The 17,573-nt window shown below is 41.9% G+C and overlaps 1 protein-coding gene across 4 annotated transcripts in view; it reads left to right on the top strand.

Moving 5' to 3' along the window:
• LOC137375432 (glutamate-rich protein 6-like) overlaps window positions 1-17,573 on the top strand; it is a 63,375-nt gene that overhangs the window by 34,583 nt on the left and 11,219 nt on the right. For all 4 annotated transcript variants that reach the window (XM_068042639.1, XM_068042638.1, XM_068042636.1 and 1 more), the window contains 5 exons: window positions 10,133-10,225; window positions 11,913-12,073; window positions 13,411-13,484; window positions 15,126-15,271; window positions 17,410-17,495. In XM_068042639.1, the coding sequence (XP_067898740.1) occupies window positions 10,133-10,225; window positions 11,913-12,073; window positions 13,411-13,484; window positions 15,126-15,271; window positions 17,410-17,495 (560 nt within the window). The remainder of the gene's footprint in view (window positions 1-10,132; window positions 10,226-11,912; window positions 12,074-13,410; window positions 13,485-15,125; window positions 15,272-17,409; window positions 17,496-17,573) is intronic.

The following is a 17,573-nucleotide window of genomic DNA, read 5'->3' as shown; positions in this document are numbered from 1 at the left end:
AACTTCAGTATCATTTTGAAGTGGAGTTGAGGGCCCTGGAGGAGGTAGACACATTGGACTCGGGCAAAAACACAAAATGGGCAGTATCGAATCGTGGCCTGTCGTGCACTCGACCCAATTTCTCTTCCATTGAACTCAATACTTGGTCTTTGATATTTTAAAGGAAGACTTGCAATATATAGCCCATTTCACAATTTCAGAATGACCCTAAATGCTTTACAACCAATGAAGTACTTCTGAAGTGTACTCACTGAAACAGACAGTAAATTTGTGCACATAAAGATCCCACAAGCAGCAATGGGATAATGACCAGACCATCTATTTTTAGGTGGTGGTTGAGGGCTGAATAAGGGCTCCAGTCCGCAGGGGGATCTCCTCTGTTCTTCAAAATCGTGTCAGGGGATCTTTTGCCTGAGAGGGCAGACAGGGCCGTGATTTAATGTCACATCTAAAAGATGTCATCTCCAATAGTGCAACACTCCCTTTCACTGCAATACTGAGTGTTAGCCGAGAATGGGCGGCATAGTGGCGCAGTGGTTAGTACCGCAGCCTCACAGCTCTAGTGTCCCGGGTTCAATTCTGGGTACTGCCTGTGTGGAGTTTGCAAGTTCTCCCTGTGTTTGCGTGGGTTTCCTCCGGGTGCTCCGGTTTCCTCCCACATGCCAAAGACTTGCAGGTTGATAGGTTAATTGGCCATTTGCAATTGCCCCTAGTATAGGTACGTGGTAGGGAAATATAGGGACAGGTGGGGATGTGGTAGGAATATGGAATTAGTGTAGGATTAGTATAAATGGGTGGTTGATGGTCGGCACAGACTCAGGCCAAAGACCCTGTTTCAGTGCTGTATCTCTAAAATAAACTAAACTAAATTTGTGCTCAAGTCTCTGGAGTAGGACTTGAACTCACTACCTTTTGACTCAGAAACATGAGTCCCTGCTTATATGTTCTCTCCATTCCCATTCTCAAACCAGTTAACATTTTAACGACTGGGATGTGAACTCAGTGCATACCTGCAAGCATGCAGACACACAACTGCCACTTACTGAGGAGAATTGCTTTTCAAGCTAGGCTGTAGAAAGAAGCTGCTGTCTGGAACTGATACTGTCTATTCTGCTGCCAGACTAAATGCACCATAAGAAATAGATCGAATGCTGTAATATGTGGTTATGTAAGTTCTGGGGTTTGCTTTAATTTAATTGGAAGACTTAGGTCAATTACAATTACAGGCTAAGTTGGGAGAGCAGATCTAAAAGGGACTTCCAGCTCAGACGAGCTACAAAACCACACGGGTACGAGGGAGCCTTCACAGACTTTATTAAGTTTTCCACAGTAAGCACAAAATCGTGATATTTTGCAAAGGGCAGTGGTCAGCAGCTGTGCTCACGATGGAACACCAGTCCTCAACCTCCGGTTTACTGCGGCGCCTTGTGTCTTGATTGAAGATACTTCTGCCTTCTTCTTGATGATGCACGCTTTTTCGGGTCTTGCAAACTCTTACTTTATACACCTTTTCCAGCTTGGTACTGTGCATATTAGGCAAAAACCCACTTCTGTTCATCTGATTGGTCAGTTATTACCTAACTGCCCTTCCTTGTTGGTACTTTGAGCCTGGTTTAAGTCATTATCATTGTCATTCAGTGGGGTGGGGATCCTACAGATTCGAACTCCCTTGATGCTATGAATTCCTTCACAAAGGTCATATCTTGATCCGGTGCCACCCTGCTGTGGCTATTCAACCACAGTTGCCACTTAATGGGATTGATATGCGCTTATCTTGTTTCACAGCTTCACGACCAGTCAGGGGTTGTTTACATATTTTTACCAGTTAAAAAGCTAACATTTTCTCTGGGGTAATCCACAGTCTAATGACTTTTATATAAAGGGTCTCAACAAGTCATGACTTGTTCAGAGCTTTAGCTAACATCATGCTTTGTGGTTATGTTACATAGAGAATACAACTTTAACCGTTGTACTTAAGGATATGACAACCATGTTCCAACAGTCGTATAATAAACTAAACTCAATTCAGCAATATCCCCATTTTGAAACATAGAAAATAGGAGCAGGAGTAGGCCATTCGGCCCTTCGAGCCTCCTCCGCCATTCATTATGATCATGGCTGATCATCCAACTCAGTAGCCTGTTTCTGCTTTCGCCCCATACCCTTTGATCATAGAACCATAGAAAATAGGAGCAGGAGTAGGCCATTCGGCCCTTCACTTCAAAGTGTTGGCTCTGCTTCTCTCTCCACAGATGCTGTCAGACCTGCTGAGTATTTCCAGCATTTGTTTTTATTTCAGAATTCCAGCATCCGCAGTATTTTGCTTTTATTATAGTATGTGTCAATGCTTTGTTGCTCTAAAAATGTTTTATTATTATACTGGCCATCATAACCACATCGTGCTATTATCCAGTAGTGAACGTGTTTGGGACCCATTCTTCAGTGCATTCTATCATGCCTTTTTGCACGTTAGTCACTTCACATGTGATAGAAGATCATTCGTCCAACCACAACTGCACAGTCTCATTGGAATCCCAATATCATGCTGCCCTTTCTGGACTTCTGGTGATCTTATTGAAAGATCAAGGTGTGGGGAGGGTGTGGTGTATATCTGTTGCAGAGTCTTTGCTTACCTCACCCTGCATGGTCCCAATGTCTTAGGTGATGACCAGACTATCAAGTTCAGTTCTCTTTAAGAAAAAAGACGTAGACAAGTACACAAACTTACCAAGAGAAAATTGTCAAATTACTAATCTCATCTACACTTTGCTGACTTTCACTAAAACGCACGTGGATATGAAGTTTTATCCCAATTTGTTATTGACTATTTTCCCTTATCTCTTATATCCTATCCTCAATCATTTTTCTCATACAATTTACACATCCTATTAGTTATTATCCTCATGTTTTGTGGCTCAACTAATCTTTACCCCACCTTTGCACATTCATATTGTAGCAGGGTGCTTAATTTTTATGAGGATTAAGTCGCATTTCCTACTTAAGTCATTAAAAAAACTCTTAGAACCTCCAGTTTCCCAGACAAGATCTTACTCCTCTATTATCTGATCATTGTTGTTGACCACTCTTTCTTTTCTCTCGTCCGTGAGTGACGTGACCTACACAAACTTTACATTTTTAAAAATCTCGTTCCATTCCTTAACTTCAGATCGTGAAAAATTCTATTATCCGTTAGAACTTAATTGACACTTCCCAGATTTAACACTATCGCCCCACCTGCAGATCGTCTCACTCAGTAACATTCCTTATTCTTTTACATAAGTATTGTTAATTCTTAAGATATTAGCATGTAAGTACGTACAGTTAAAACAACAGATTATGCATGTTTGCTTATTCTTTACCTTAGATGACATTTTACTATTAAGAGGTGTTACTCATTACAGCATTACCCCTGAAATAATCAAGAGTGCCAAGCCTGCTATACTCTCAGCACTACATGAACTGCTATGCCTGTGCTGGGACGAGGGAGCAGTACCCCAGGACATGCGCGATGCCAACATCATCACCCTCTATAAAAACAAAGGTGACCGCGGTGACTGCAACAACTACCGTGGAATCTCCCTGCTCAGCATAGTGGGGAAAGTCTTTGCTCGAGTCGCTCTGAACAGGCTCCAGAAGCTGGCCGAGCGCGTCTACCCTGAGGCACAGTGTGGCTTTCGTGCAGAGAGATCGACTATTGACATGCTGTTCTCCCTTCGTCAGATACAGGAGAAATGCCGTGAACAACAGATGCCCCTCTACATTGCTTTCATTGATCTCACCAAAGCCTTTGACCTCGTCAGCAGACGTGGTCTCTTCAGACTACTAGAAAAGATCGGATGTCCACCAAAGCTACTAAGTATCATCACCTCATTCCATGACAATATGAAAGGCACAATTCAACATGGTGGCTCCTCATCAGAGCCCTTTCCTATCCTGAGTGGTGTGAAACAGGGCTGTGTTCTCGCACCCACACTTTTTGGGATTTTCTTCTCCCTGCTGCTTTCACATGCGTTCAAATCCTCTGAAGAAGGAATTTTCCTCCACACAAGATCAGGGGGCAGGTTGTTCAACCTTGCCCGTCTAAGAGCGAAGTCCAAAGTACGGAAAGTCCTCATCAGAGAACTCCTCTTTGCTGACGATGCTGCTTTAACATCTCACACTGAAGAATGCCTGCAGAGTCTCATCGACAGGTTTGCGTCTGCCTGCAATGAATTTGGCCTAACCATCAGCCTCAAGAAAACGAACATCATGGGGCAGGATGTCAGAAATGCTCCATCCATCAATATTGGCGACCACGCTCTGGAAGTGGTTCAAGAGTTCACCTACCTAGGCTCAACTATCACCAGTAACCTGTCTCTAGATGCAGAAATCAACAAGCGCATGGGTAAGGCTTCCACTGCTATGTCCAGACTGGCCAAGAGAGTGTGGGAAAATGGCGCACTGACACGGAACACAAAAGTCCGAGTGTATCAGGCCTGTGTCCTCAGTACCTTGCTCTACGGCAGCGAGGCCTGGACAACGTATGCCAGCCAAGAGCGACGTCTCAATTCATTCCATCTTCGCTGCCTTCGGAGAATACTTGGCATCAGGTGGCAGGACTATATCTCCAACACAGAAGTCCTTGAAGCGGCCAACACCCCCAGCTTATACACACTACTGAGTCAGCGGCGCTTGAGATGGCTTGGCCATGTGAGCCGCATGGAAGATGGCAGGATCCCCAAAGACACATTGTACAGCGAGCTCGCCACTGGTATCAGACCCACCGGCCGTCCATGTCTCCGTTATAAAGACGTCTGCAAACGCGACATGAAATCGTGTGACATTGATCACAAGTCGTGGGAGTCAGTTGCCAGCATTCGCCAGAGCTGGCGGGCAGCCATAAAGACAGGGCTAAATTGTGGCGAGTCGAAGAGACTTAGTAGTTGGCAGGAAAAAAGACAGAGGCGCAAGGGGAGAGCCAACTGTGCAACAGCCCCAACAAACAAATTTCTCTGCAGCACCTGTGGAAGAGCCTGTCACTCCAGAATTGGCCTTTATAGCCACTCCAGGCGCTGCTTCACAAACCACTGACCACCTCCAGGCGCGTATCCATTGTCTCTCGAGATAAGGAGGCCCAAAAGATGACATTTTACTATTAAGAGGTGTTACTCATAAATTATACTGATACTTTTTTTTATATGTATATATTATCCCAAATTCAAATAGTGGTGTCATTGACTGACAATATGTTTAATTTATTTACATTCAAATAAAATATTCTTCCTCGATACTCAGAAACCACCTAGACTGTCTTTCCATTAACCTTTCTTCTGAAAATTAAGGTTTGTTTATCCCACAATTATGGCCAGGCTTGGTGGTTTTAAGATCAATATATCACAGACAAGTGTTTACAGTTGTTATGGAAGTTGGCTGTAAATTAATTGCAAGCATCTTGTCTCGAAAGATAACCAATGACAACAAACAGTCTAAATCAGTTTGGCCAACTCCCTTTTTAATAAAAACAAAGCTTTCAATCCAAATTATCACCATGCTGTGATAAATGTTGGTTTTTAATTCTTGAAGCTGCTGGAGATCTTGTCACACTTGCTGTTACCTGTAAAAAAAAAACAAAAGATCCCTCTGCTCTGGGCTTAATGGGTTAATTCATCTGGTCATTTCTGATAGTTCAGAACCTTAAAATCTTATAATGCCCAATATATATAAATTTTCATTCCGCAACTTTAAAGTTGTTTGGTGAGCTTAAGCTTCTGGCAGAAAGGGGTAACTCTCTGCTTGCAAGCAAGTATGACCCCAAGCTTCCGGTTGCTTGCCATTTCAACACACACCTCCTGCTCTCATGTCCACATTTCGGTCCTTGACCTGCTGCAGTGTTCCAGTGAACATCAACGTAAGCTCGAGGAACAGCACCTCATTTTCTGATTAGGCACTCTACAGCTTTCCGGACTGAACATTGAGTTCAATAATTTCAGAGCATGACTGGCCCCTTTTTATTATTATTTTATTTTGTTTTATCCTTCTTTTACCATGCACCTGCCTTAAACTGGGTTTTTCATGTTTCTGCTTTTGGCTAGGGCTGTTCATTATTCTGTCATTAACACTCTCTCTGCACTAATGCTTTGACTTTCACCACACCACTAACACACTTTCTTTGCCTTTGCCCCATGACCTCCTTGTCAGTTAATCACGCCGGCCCTCTGTCCTATCACGCACCTTCCCCTTTGTTCTCTCCCCCCCCCACCCCCCCCCCCACCACCCCCATCCCTGCTTTACTTGCTTAAAACCTATTACATTTCTAACCTTTGCCAGTTCTGATGGAAGGTCACAGACCTGAAACATTAATTCTGCTTCTCTCTCCATAGATGCTACCAGACCTGCTGAGTATTCCCGGCACTTTCTGTTTTTATTTCAAATTCCCAGCATCCGCAGTATTTTGCTTTTAATTAACTCTCTGCTTGTTTGAAAGAGAACGGGGCAAAGGTTCTCGATGGAGTAGTATTGATATCACCACCCTTTGTTTTCCAATTCTCTTCTTTTTGACAGTTTGAGCGTAAAACATCCAGGCTGTTTCAGACCCAAACTGTTTGTTTTCAAGTTCCAATTAGCAGTATCCAATCTCAAAAATTCCCTTTTTCTTTGCGAGAATCAGGGCAAAGTCCCCAAATGTCTACTGTAATACCTTAGAATCATGATCCTGGCCTATAATCACGACTCGAGGATAAATAATTCAAAATATTTAGTTTATTTAAATTGCACTCCCCTTTTACTCCAGCTCACAATCATCATTGAGTTTTACCCCCCCTCAAAGTGCTAAGAAAAACAAAGTCACAATTTTAGGGAAGAAAACACATCAAACTTACACACATACATTATCCATACTTTCTTTATTACATACATTGGCTGGAATCTTCCTGTACTGTACTTTGCATTCTTCATTCACAACATTTATCTTAACAATTTAGAACTTAAGTTAAAGGGTTGAATAGCATGTGCTTTTAAAAGAAAGAAAACAAAGGAAATAAATTACGTCAGTGGTTTTGATTTGTCCTTTCTTCAAATGTCTTTCAAACAACTGGAATTAAAACCAAAAAAAAAAGTGAATTCTCGCAAGAAATCATTCTAATTCCAAACAAAATGTTTAAACCTGCAGTACACTACAATCAGAATCATCCACAACGTTAATAAAAACAGAAAGTGCTAGAAATACTCAGCAGGTCAGGCAGCATCTGTGGAGAGAGAAGCAGAGTTAACGTTTCAGGTCTGTGACCTTTCATCACCCACAGCTATGGTAGGGGGGGTTGGGGATGGAGGTTTTCAAGGTTTTCACATACAGGAACAATCAAAGTGACAGAGCTTACATTTCCTCTGCCCCTGAGTTTCATTACTCATTATCCCGCGGAGGAACTCCTCTCTCTCTCCCTCTCTTTCCCAGCACAAAGCAATTGCTTTTTAACACTCCAACATCCATGTTATCATAACTTATTTTCTCCTCACTCACACCAATTAAAAAAATTAAAATGTTAAATAGTCAACCACTTTAAGATAACATGTCGGACCAGACCATAGAGGGTTAACAAACCCTTACTAGACACACAAAGAAATCAAACTGGAAACTTAAAATACACAAACTGAAACTTACTCACACACAAGTGTTTCCTCTTTTTTTTCCTCACACAGCATTTTAGTCTCACTGCAGATCCTAAACATTTCCTTTCCTTTTCTTGTGGTTTGGTGGGATTGAGAGCAACAGAATGTTCTTCTTTGTGTTGTTGTTACCTTAAAAGAACAGACTGGAAAGGATTCTCCCTCCCCATCATTGTCCTCCTCCGAGGCTTCCTGTCCCATTTCAGTATCACCTGTGTGATACTCCGCCTTTTATGACATCTGGGTTCGCAGCCACTTAATGGTAGACCTGCACTGTGCATGGTCTGCCTTCCAGGGGGGTCACTCCTATAACTCCCTCAGGGCACCTCTAGAATCCTCTAACTTCTGGGTCAACTGGACATTATCCTGTGTGACAGTGACAATATACTTCTCTGCTAACTTCTAACTGCTGCTGAACTGTACCAGCCTGTACTGCATTAAGTGCCTCTCGTATAGTGGCAGTAAAGGACACTAGCTTATTGTGTAACTCATGTAGCTGTGTCTGCTGCTGCTGCGGGTTCTGTTCACTTTTAGCTACCGTTTCTCTCACCTGTAACTGTATAACTTCCTCATTGCACTGCGCATGGTGTGATGCTGCAAATGCAGTAAGATTTAAAGCCTTGTCACCCTTCCAATGTTTCGCCAAGACCTGCGCCTGAATAAACTTCACGATCTTTTTAAACCGAACACGTTCGTGCTTCCGTCTGCACTCTCATAACAGGGACTGGATACTGTCCTTATTACATTTAGTGCTTAACTTTTCCTCATGTGTTTCCCAGAGACCCTTCTTCCCATTGTCTTTTCACGACATAACATGTACTTTAAAGAGACACCACTGGGTCAGTATAATCTGCTGTCCCTCCTAAGAGGTTATCCCTGCAAGAATTATCGCTGGCCAAAACGAATGTGCCTACATTTGTGAAACTTGCTTCGCCACCCTTTGTTTACGTACTAGTCAAAGTCCCAGGTTTCGGCACCGCTTGTAAGATCTGGGGTTTGCTTTAATTTAATTGTAAGACTTAAGTCAATTACAATTAAAGACTAAGTTGGGAGAGCAGATCTAAAAGGGACTTCCAGCTCAGACTAGCTACAAAACCACACAAGTGCGAGGGTGCTTTCACAAGCTTCACAGACTTTATTAAGTTTTCCATAATAAGCACAAAATCGTGATACTTGGCAAAAGGTCAGCAGTTGTGTTCACAATGGAACTCCAGTCCTCAGCCTCTGATTAACTGTGGCACCTCATCTCTTGATTGAGGACTATCTCCTGTCAGTTACAACTGACCGCTCCAGTCAAAGCCCCAAATCAAAATATACGATTCTGTTTCTATTGGGAGAAATGCACTGCATTCAATCCCGTCCCTCCACAGATCACCTAACATATCATTTTAAACTTTCCAAAGTAAAGAAAGACCCAGCTAAATTATACTATCTATAAACCCCCTGAATGAGGCTAACCAAACCAGGTGTCTTTAAATCAACAAATTAACTGTTTAATTTAAAAAACTAAATTCTTAAACACTATGAAGATATAAATAACATTTAAAATAGAAAATATTAGCGTCCTTGCAAATTTACAGTCCAATGTTGCTTGAAGTCCTCACAGCTGTCTGATGGGAAAAAAAGGTTCTTCAATAGTAGAACAGTCCGTAGTCTAATTCCAGCAGTAAGTGATGCTTTCCTTCTCCAGCGATGGATTTCAACAAATTAACAACTTGCAAACACGTTCAATAGAATCAATCTGACTTAAGAGTTTTTGAGGGATAAAAGATTTTCACAGTCTAACTTCTTCCCTTCCTTCAGTTTAAATTATCAGAGATCTCTGTTTTGGCTTGACTTTTTAGAATTTTGAGAGATAATAATAATTTAACGGGCTAAGTTCTCTTCCTTCAGTTGAAATGGCTGAGAGTTCTTCTTTCAGGTGCTAACACCAGCTGTGCCAGCTGTGTTCTGTTAGAACAGACTGTCTTCAATTAAAAAGCCAGTTCAAAATTGAATTGTAACAAATGTATTACTTGATGCTAAGTCCAAGTGGCTGTAAACCAGGTAAGGAGAATGCACCCTTTGAATCGCAGTCTCTGAATGGCTGTATCCAACAGCACCCAAAATGAACTTTCTCCAACGCCTGAGGCTGGTTCTTAAAGCAGTACTGATCCTTTGCTGTCTGAAAGACACATCACATATTTCCCGGAGAGAAAAAAAAAGACAGGATTGTGACAATAAATACTTGAAAAGTGCGGGGCTATGGGGAAAGAACAGAGGATTGGGGCTAGTCGAATAGCCCGTTGAAAGAGCTGGCACAGGCATGAAGGACTGAATTATTTCCACTCCGCTGTATCGTTCTATAAACCAGGTTCAAACGCTCTGCAGTACAGAGTGGCAGAGTTCCAATGCACTGCATTATCCTTACACTGATGTACGTGCTTCAGTCTGTTAAGAATTCAACATGCTGTGTAATAATTGGAATTGACGAGTGTGATTTCTTCTGTAGGTATCAGTCGGATTTGATTTGTGTCAATTTTGTGGTAAAAGCTTAAAGCCTTTACCTACACACAAACAACTAAGTATAGAAGCACCCGAAACTGTGAGTACATTCAATCTTATAGTTCCCCCTTTACCCATCTTTCACTTATTTCCCCAGGACCTTCAATTTGTGATCTACTGAGTGTGATCATTCAGGTTTAATGTACCCTGGTACCTGGCAACCCTCCACCACTGAACCCATGTAGCCATATTTTGTATGCGAGCCTATACACTGAGTGTCGACAGACTATCTGGCCCTCGTACTTGGCTTGTCACCTCCAAAAGACTTCTTAAAAAATTTATTCATGGAATGTGGACATTGCTGGCAAGGCTATCTTTTATTGCCCGTTCCTAATTGCCCTTGAGAAGGTGGTGGTGAGCTACCTTCTTGAACCACTGCAATCTATGTGCACCCAAAGTGCTGTTAGGGAAGGAGTTCAGGATTTTACTCAGCAACGATGAAGGAATGGCAACTTATTTCCAAGTCAGGATGGTGTGTGATTTGGAGCGGAACTTGCAGGTGGTGGTGTTCCCTTGTGCCTGCTGCCCTTGTCCTTCTAGGTGGTAGAGATCGCGGTTTGGGAGCTGCTGTGGAAGAGGCCTTGACGAGTTGCTGCAGTGCATCTTTTAGAAGGTACACACTGCTGCCACTGTGTGCCAGTGTTCAAGGGACTACTTCAGTGCTATCCCTGCCACCTACTCCTTGCTACCTCCATAAATTCTAGATTATATGAAACTCTGACTAGGCCTATATTTCCTAGAATTGAGAAGAATGAGAGCTGATCTCATTGAAGTATATAAAATTCTTAAGCGGCTTGACAGGGTAGATGTTGGGAGGATGCTTCCTCTGTGTGGGGAGTCTAGAACATGGGATCACAGTCCAGATAAGGGATCGGCCATTTAGGACTGAGATGAGAAATTCCTTCACTCAAAACTTTGTAAATATTTTTGGAATTCTCTATCCCAGCTGTGGATGCTTAGGCATTGAGTATATTCAAGACAGAGATAGGTAGATTTTTGGGTTCTAAGGGAATTAAGGGAAATGGGAACAGTATGGGAAGGTGGCGCTGAGGTAGAAGATCAGCCATGATCTTATTGAATGGATGAGCAGGCTCAAAGGGCAGTAAGGCCTACATCTGCTCTTCTTATGTTCTTATATCCTATCCTTCACCCATCAGCACCATCCTTGCTGCCCTACATTGGCTCCTGGTCTCTCAATGCCTCACATTTATAAATTCTCACCTTTGCATTTAAATCCCTTCAAGGACTTGCCTTTCCCACTTTCCTCCCCGTCCTTAAGGCCCTCCTTAAATTCCAGCTCTTTGACCAAGCTTTTGGCTGTCATCCACTCTCAACCCCATACGTCACCTAATCCTTTCTGCCTCTCTGGGATGCTTAATCCATTCAGTTGAGCGTCAGAACAGGCATCTCCCAGTATCCATCTCAAGCTACCCTACAGGAGAAATATGAAAGTTTTCTTGGTTGACTCTGTGATTTGTTTTCCCTGTTGATGAAACCCTGCCTGTCGCTTCGTGCTTCCCCTTTGATAATGTGGCTCAGATTTAGAAATTACCATACGGAACCCATGCATATGAATCCACAGTCCTCTCACTTGGAACTCACAATGTGTTACAGAATAGTGTGATGCCTTGATTTGAGGGAAGTCTTTTTATTGTAATGCAATGCTACATCAAATGTATGGTGAAGCTTTTAAACCTGTAAGGGTGTGTGATTTTTTTTCTTTGCAGCTGTTTTGCTGTAAGCAGTATCAGGACTTGTTTGAGTTCCTCATGACAGAAGAAGAACTCATGAGATCGAAAGCTGGTTTGGAAACAATCGACATCTCACCTCACCTTGCATACAGCAGTGTACTCGAGAGGGAACAAGCCAAGGCGAGAGTAGCAATGAGGTAATTTATTGCTTCTTGTATTTGTTTTAGTTTAGTTTTCAAGCTCAGGCTGTGCTCCTTCTTGTCAATAAAACATAGAACAATCAGGCTGATCACATGATTCACTGTAGCCAATTCGATTGCTAGAAAGTGACGTGACTAGAACGCCTACTTGATCATCATTGGTAAGGCCCTACCAAATTTAATCAAATTTTACAAATTTCACGGTATTTATTGCATACTCAAAAACTTTTGTAGAAAGCTGACTATAAGCAGGTCACATTCTTTACTCGCTGAAGTCAGTGGTTGAACTGTGAGCATGGAGCAACCTGCAACTGTTTCTTCCTTGCCTGAGACTGCTTCTCGCAAAACTGCACCTGAAGCCCTCTCTCATCTATAAATCAGCAAGTTGAGTCTTGTGTCAGTCAGTAAAATGTGCAATGTTTGCAACATGCCCAGCAAGTTGAGAATTGTGTCAATCAGTAAAATGCATGAAGTTCGCAAAATGGCCGATTTCACGAGGACCCGAGATTTCACAGAGGATCTGAGGCTTTATGGTCCAGAACGCATTTTTCACGGCTGTGAATTTGGTAGGGCCTAACTATTGGCTAATGAATTTGCTCACAAAAGTCTTTTCTAAGCACCATTTTATTTCAGTTTGTGTATGTAGATTAGTCGATCCCCTATGGTTTTTCTCATACTGATTCAGGAACTAATATAGACTTCAAGGTAAAGGGCAGGGGAATAACTGGACCAGTATGCAGATGTACTTCAGTTCCCATTTTAACGTCATACATTCTGTCCTTATTTTTGTAGAATACTTTGATTTTACATAACTTATATAATTAAATAGCGAAGTCTACAGCCATTTCAGAAGCAAAGTTATTTGGAGCAGAGAAGTTTTTCTGGAGTAAAGACTGGGAAATGCTACAGCGCCACTCCTGGTGAGAGGTATAATTACAGTGTGACAAATGTGGAATGGAGAAATGTTGACACAAAAGTGTGACCAATAAAATGATAAATAATAATAATAAAATGTAAGGTTTAGACCAGAAGTACATGCAGACAAAATGTTTAATATTAAGTTGGTATTAATACCGACAGAAGTAGGAAATATTTTGCTTCCAAATAACTTTCATCAATTTTACTGCTACCCAGGTTAGCTAATGTGGCTTTGTATATTTTTGTTATGTTACTTGGTCGGACTGAGAGGAATTCAAGCTTCTAAAAAATATTGTGTGCAAAAAAAACCTAATCCTGTGTTTAGTTCACCTATACAGTAAGGATAAGTTTCAAAGCCAGTGTTTCCCTTGCTAGGTGCAGCTTAGCTATTTAATGCTTTTCTTTTGCTTTGCCAGGTTACGTGACAGAGAAATGGAAAAATATCTGAAATGGAAAAAGTCAAAAGAAACTCAGCACAAATTTTTTGCCAGTAAGTTTCCTCGTGTGGTTCAGATTTTATTTTACCTTTCTCCTGTGATTTAAATAAGGGCTCATGGAGTTTGGGGGTAATATATTAGCATGTATTGAGGATTAGTTGACAGACAGGAAGCAGAAAGTAGGGATAAACAGGGCATTTTCAAGGTGACAGGCTTTAACTAGTGGGGTGCCAAGAGTCAGTCCTGGGGCCTCAGCTATTTACAATCTATATTAATGACTTAGATGAAGAGACTGAGAGTAATGTATCCACATTTGCTGATGATACAAAGCAATGTGGGACAGTAAGCTGTGAGGAAGCCACAAAGAGGCTGAAAAGTGGGCAGTAAGGTGGCAAATGGTGCATAATGTGGGGAAATGTGAGCTTATTCGTTTTGATAGGAAGAACAGAAAAGCAGAATGTTTTTTAAAATGGTGAGAAACTTTTAAATGTTGATGTTCAGAGAGATTTGGCTGTCTTCATACAAGAAACACAGCAAATTAGCATGCAGGTACAGCGAGAAATTAGGAAGGCAATGGCATGTTGGCCTTTATAGCAAGGAGTACAAGAATAAGGAAATCTTGCTTCAGTTGTAGAGGGTTTTGATGAGATCCACCTGGAGTACTATGTGCAGTTTTGGTCTCCTTATCTAATTATGGATATACTTGGCTAGGAGACAGTACAGTGAAGGGTCACTAGATTGATTCCTGGGATGAGAGGATTGTCCTATGGTGAGAGGCTTAGTAGATTGGGCCTATACTCCCTGGTGTTTAAATGAATGAGAGGTAAATTCATTGAAACTTGTAAAATTCTGAGGGGGCTTGACAAGATAGATACCAAGAGGTTGTTTCCCTGGTTGGAGAGTCTAGAACTAGGATTCATAGTCTCAGGATTACAGGTTGGCTATTTAAGACTGAGATGAGGAATTTCTTCACTTAGAGAATTCTCCACCCCTGAAGGCAATTGTTGAGTTTATTCAAGACTGAGATAGATAGGTTTTTGGACTCTAAAGGAATCAAGGGATAAGGGTAAAATGCAGAAAAGTATCAACTATGATTTTATTGAATGACAGAGCAGGCTTGAGAGGCCAGATGGCCTACTCCTGCTCCTATTTCTTATGTTCTTGTGAGTCATACAGCTTGGTCATTTATTGGTTGCTGCTGAATCCAGTATAAATGGGATGGTTTCCAGAGATCTGGGAGTTCCAGGACACTGAGGACCAGTTTCAGTAGGACCAGCAATGTCGAGAGATTGTGCTAGCAGAACAGCACCTCGCTACATGGAAATGTGGGCTGAAGTTAGGGATATACCCTCCAGAAACACGGCCTTGCTGGATTTACCTTATAAGGCAGTGATTTCACAATTTGGTGCTTCCACTGGGAACGGAAACTTGCAGGGAGAGAATCTCAGGCAATCAAGAGTACACAACCCACAGTTTTCCCTCTAAAGAGATCATGAGCCGTATACCACATTGCCCTTCCTATGAGGGCTGCTACCTGCTGGCAGCACACTTTATAGAGTAATAATCTTTGACTAGAAATGGGGGTAAAGATAAGTTCCATGTTATATGCTTGAAATGTTGGCAATTTTGAATGGTCTCTAAAAGTCGAATTTCTTTTGTCTTTCTGTTTCTCACCACCCCCTCCACCATCTTAGATCAAAGTTCAAAAAAACTCAGTACAATTGCTTTTCAGTTATCAACTTCATTGGATTTTGTAACCTTAAAAGAATCAAAAGAGATCGATGAAGAATGGGATAATATTTTTACAGAATCAGGGGATGATACTTTCAGTTGGCACAAGGTGTGTGCAAAGATATTTTTTTGCATAGTTTTAGCATATTCATATGTTTGTTGTGACTATGGGGAGACTTTTACCTAGAATGTACAACAGGCCAATCGACCTAAATGGTCCAGGCCAATGTTCATGCGCCTCTTCTCACTACACTTCATTTATCTCTATCAGCATAACCTTATAAACTGTTTTTTATAACTGCTAGGAGGAACATAGACCGACAATAATCCCTTCAGTGTGATGTAACATGTTCGTGTTTCACTGAACAGAAGTTTTTAAGCTGATGAAGCAGTTCTATAAATTTATCACCCATGCATTTCCAAAGCCAGGAAGCATAGATCAAAGACAAGGAAAACTGAAGTAACTAGGCAGGTCACAGAATTTGTTCAGCAAAAGATTGAGTACAATGTGCAGCAAACTGCCAGGGAAGGGTACAAAGTTTCACCGTTTGAAACAGACAACCACCTGCAACTGAAGGGATTGGCAATTGTGAAATGTTGTAAATTATATAGAAATATCTCACAGTAATGGTGGGGAATAACTAGACTGGCAGGATGGTCTTCTGCTTGACATTGTTACGACCGGGCAAGGACGGGGTGTCAGGCTCCCCTCCGGCCCCTTTCCTGGTTTGGCTGTAACAGGGTTTAATTTTTTTAAACACAGTGTTTTAGCTTTGCCTCAGTGAGTCCTTGCTCACTGCTCTCTAATTGTAATTTTAAATGAACCAAACAGACAGGCTTTCTTAGGTTTAAACAAGAAAGATGTAAGTTTATTAACCTTATCACTCTAACTCAGTTAAAATTACTAAAAATAAGCGACGCAACCACGCTAGCATACACACGAGATAAATGCACACACACACATAGATATCGAGGGGGAGAAAGAATAAAGGGGGGGGGGGGTTGGAGTAGTAAATGGAATTCAGTTACTGTCTTTGGTTTGGATGTAAAGTACTTGATTGGAGTTAAGTCTTGCAGTTTTCGCTGGGGCCCAGTGCACACTTTCAAACTTGTTTCACTCGTACCAGAAAGCTGAAGAGGTCCTCTGTCTTGAGGCTTAAGCTTCTTCCGTGGGTTCCTGAGACTATGCTGGAGAGAGAGACCAAGAAAGAGGGGCCTTCCTTCTCTTTGCTCTTCGAATTGCAATCTGCCCTTTCTGTGTGGCACAATTCAAAAAGTCCCCAGGTTGGCCAGCGGGTTAGTCATGTGACCAGCTCTTTGATTGAAACAGCATCGTCTGAGAGGATTGTTGATTTCAGAAGTTCTCCAATCACACTCAGTGGGGGGGAGGGGGGGGGGGGTGCTGAAATGCTGGCTGTTACACAGACAGTGTCTCTCAATGTCTTTTGATTATCACCATTGACAAAACCCATCTCGCTAATTGAAGCAGGGAGCACTTCCATTGTCTCTCTATTCAGCTGTCTTTCAGAGTGCAAATGTGCAGCCATGTTTTCAACCTTTCAGCTCTGTGGTCTTTTAAAACAAGTTGTGTTCAATGTCCAGTAAAAGTTCAAGTAGTGTTCTATATGACGACATTAATATGTTTCCATTTGGCTGGTGTGGTTTCCGTCACAGCATTCATTACTGCGTTACTCTGGACCTGAAATTATGCAGTGAAATGCTAACATACAAACACTTAACCATTTGTCTGAAATTCCTCCCAATTTAGTGGGGCATTAAATGCTAAAATAAAAGGATTAATGCTTTTGGCAAAATAGTGGGAGATAAGTTTCAAACGGCATAGTGGCGCAGTAGTTAGCACCGCAGCCTCACAGCTCCAGTGACCTGGGTTCAGTTCTGGCTATTGCCTGTGTGGAGTTTGCAAGTTCTCCCTGTGACCGCGTGGGTTTTCGCCGGGTGCTCTGGTTTCCTCCCACTGCCAAAGACTTGCAGGTTGATAGGTAAATTGGCCATTATAAATTGCCCCTAGTATGGGTGGGTGGGGATGTGGTAGGAATGTAGGATTAGTATAAATGGGTGGTTGATGGTTGACACAGACTCGGTGGGCTGAAGGGCCTGTTTCAGTGCTGTATCTCTAAAAAAAAACGATTTGAGCATTCATTTGTTGATAACACTCTGTTAGCTTTGAGGCAAATGCATAGATGGATGGCAACTTTCACCTTTGTTTCATGTTTCCCTTTTGTAAAGGATATTCCGTCTTCTTTCCTGGTGAAGTACTATGGGAACGGGAATAAGTTTCTTACGACTTTTCTGGACGGAACAGCTCAGATATTGTATCCTTTGTGGATAGCACTGAAATTAAATTGTATTGGATGCAGGCTGCACTTCATAGGGAACAACAGGCCATACAA

The sequence above is a fragment of the Heterodontus francisci genome, chromosome 11, assembly GCF_036365525.1.
Source record: "Heterodontus francisci isolate sHetFra1 chromosome 11, sHetFra1.hap1, whole genome shotgun sequence".
In the NCBI taxonomy this organism is placed as follows: domain Eukaryota; kingdom Metazoa; phylum Chordata; class Chondrichthyes; order Heterodontiformes; family Heterodontidae; genus Heterodontus; species Heterodontus francisci.
This window is presented reverse-complemented; position numbering and strand designations above follow the sequence as displayed.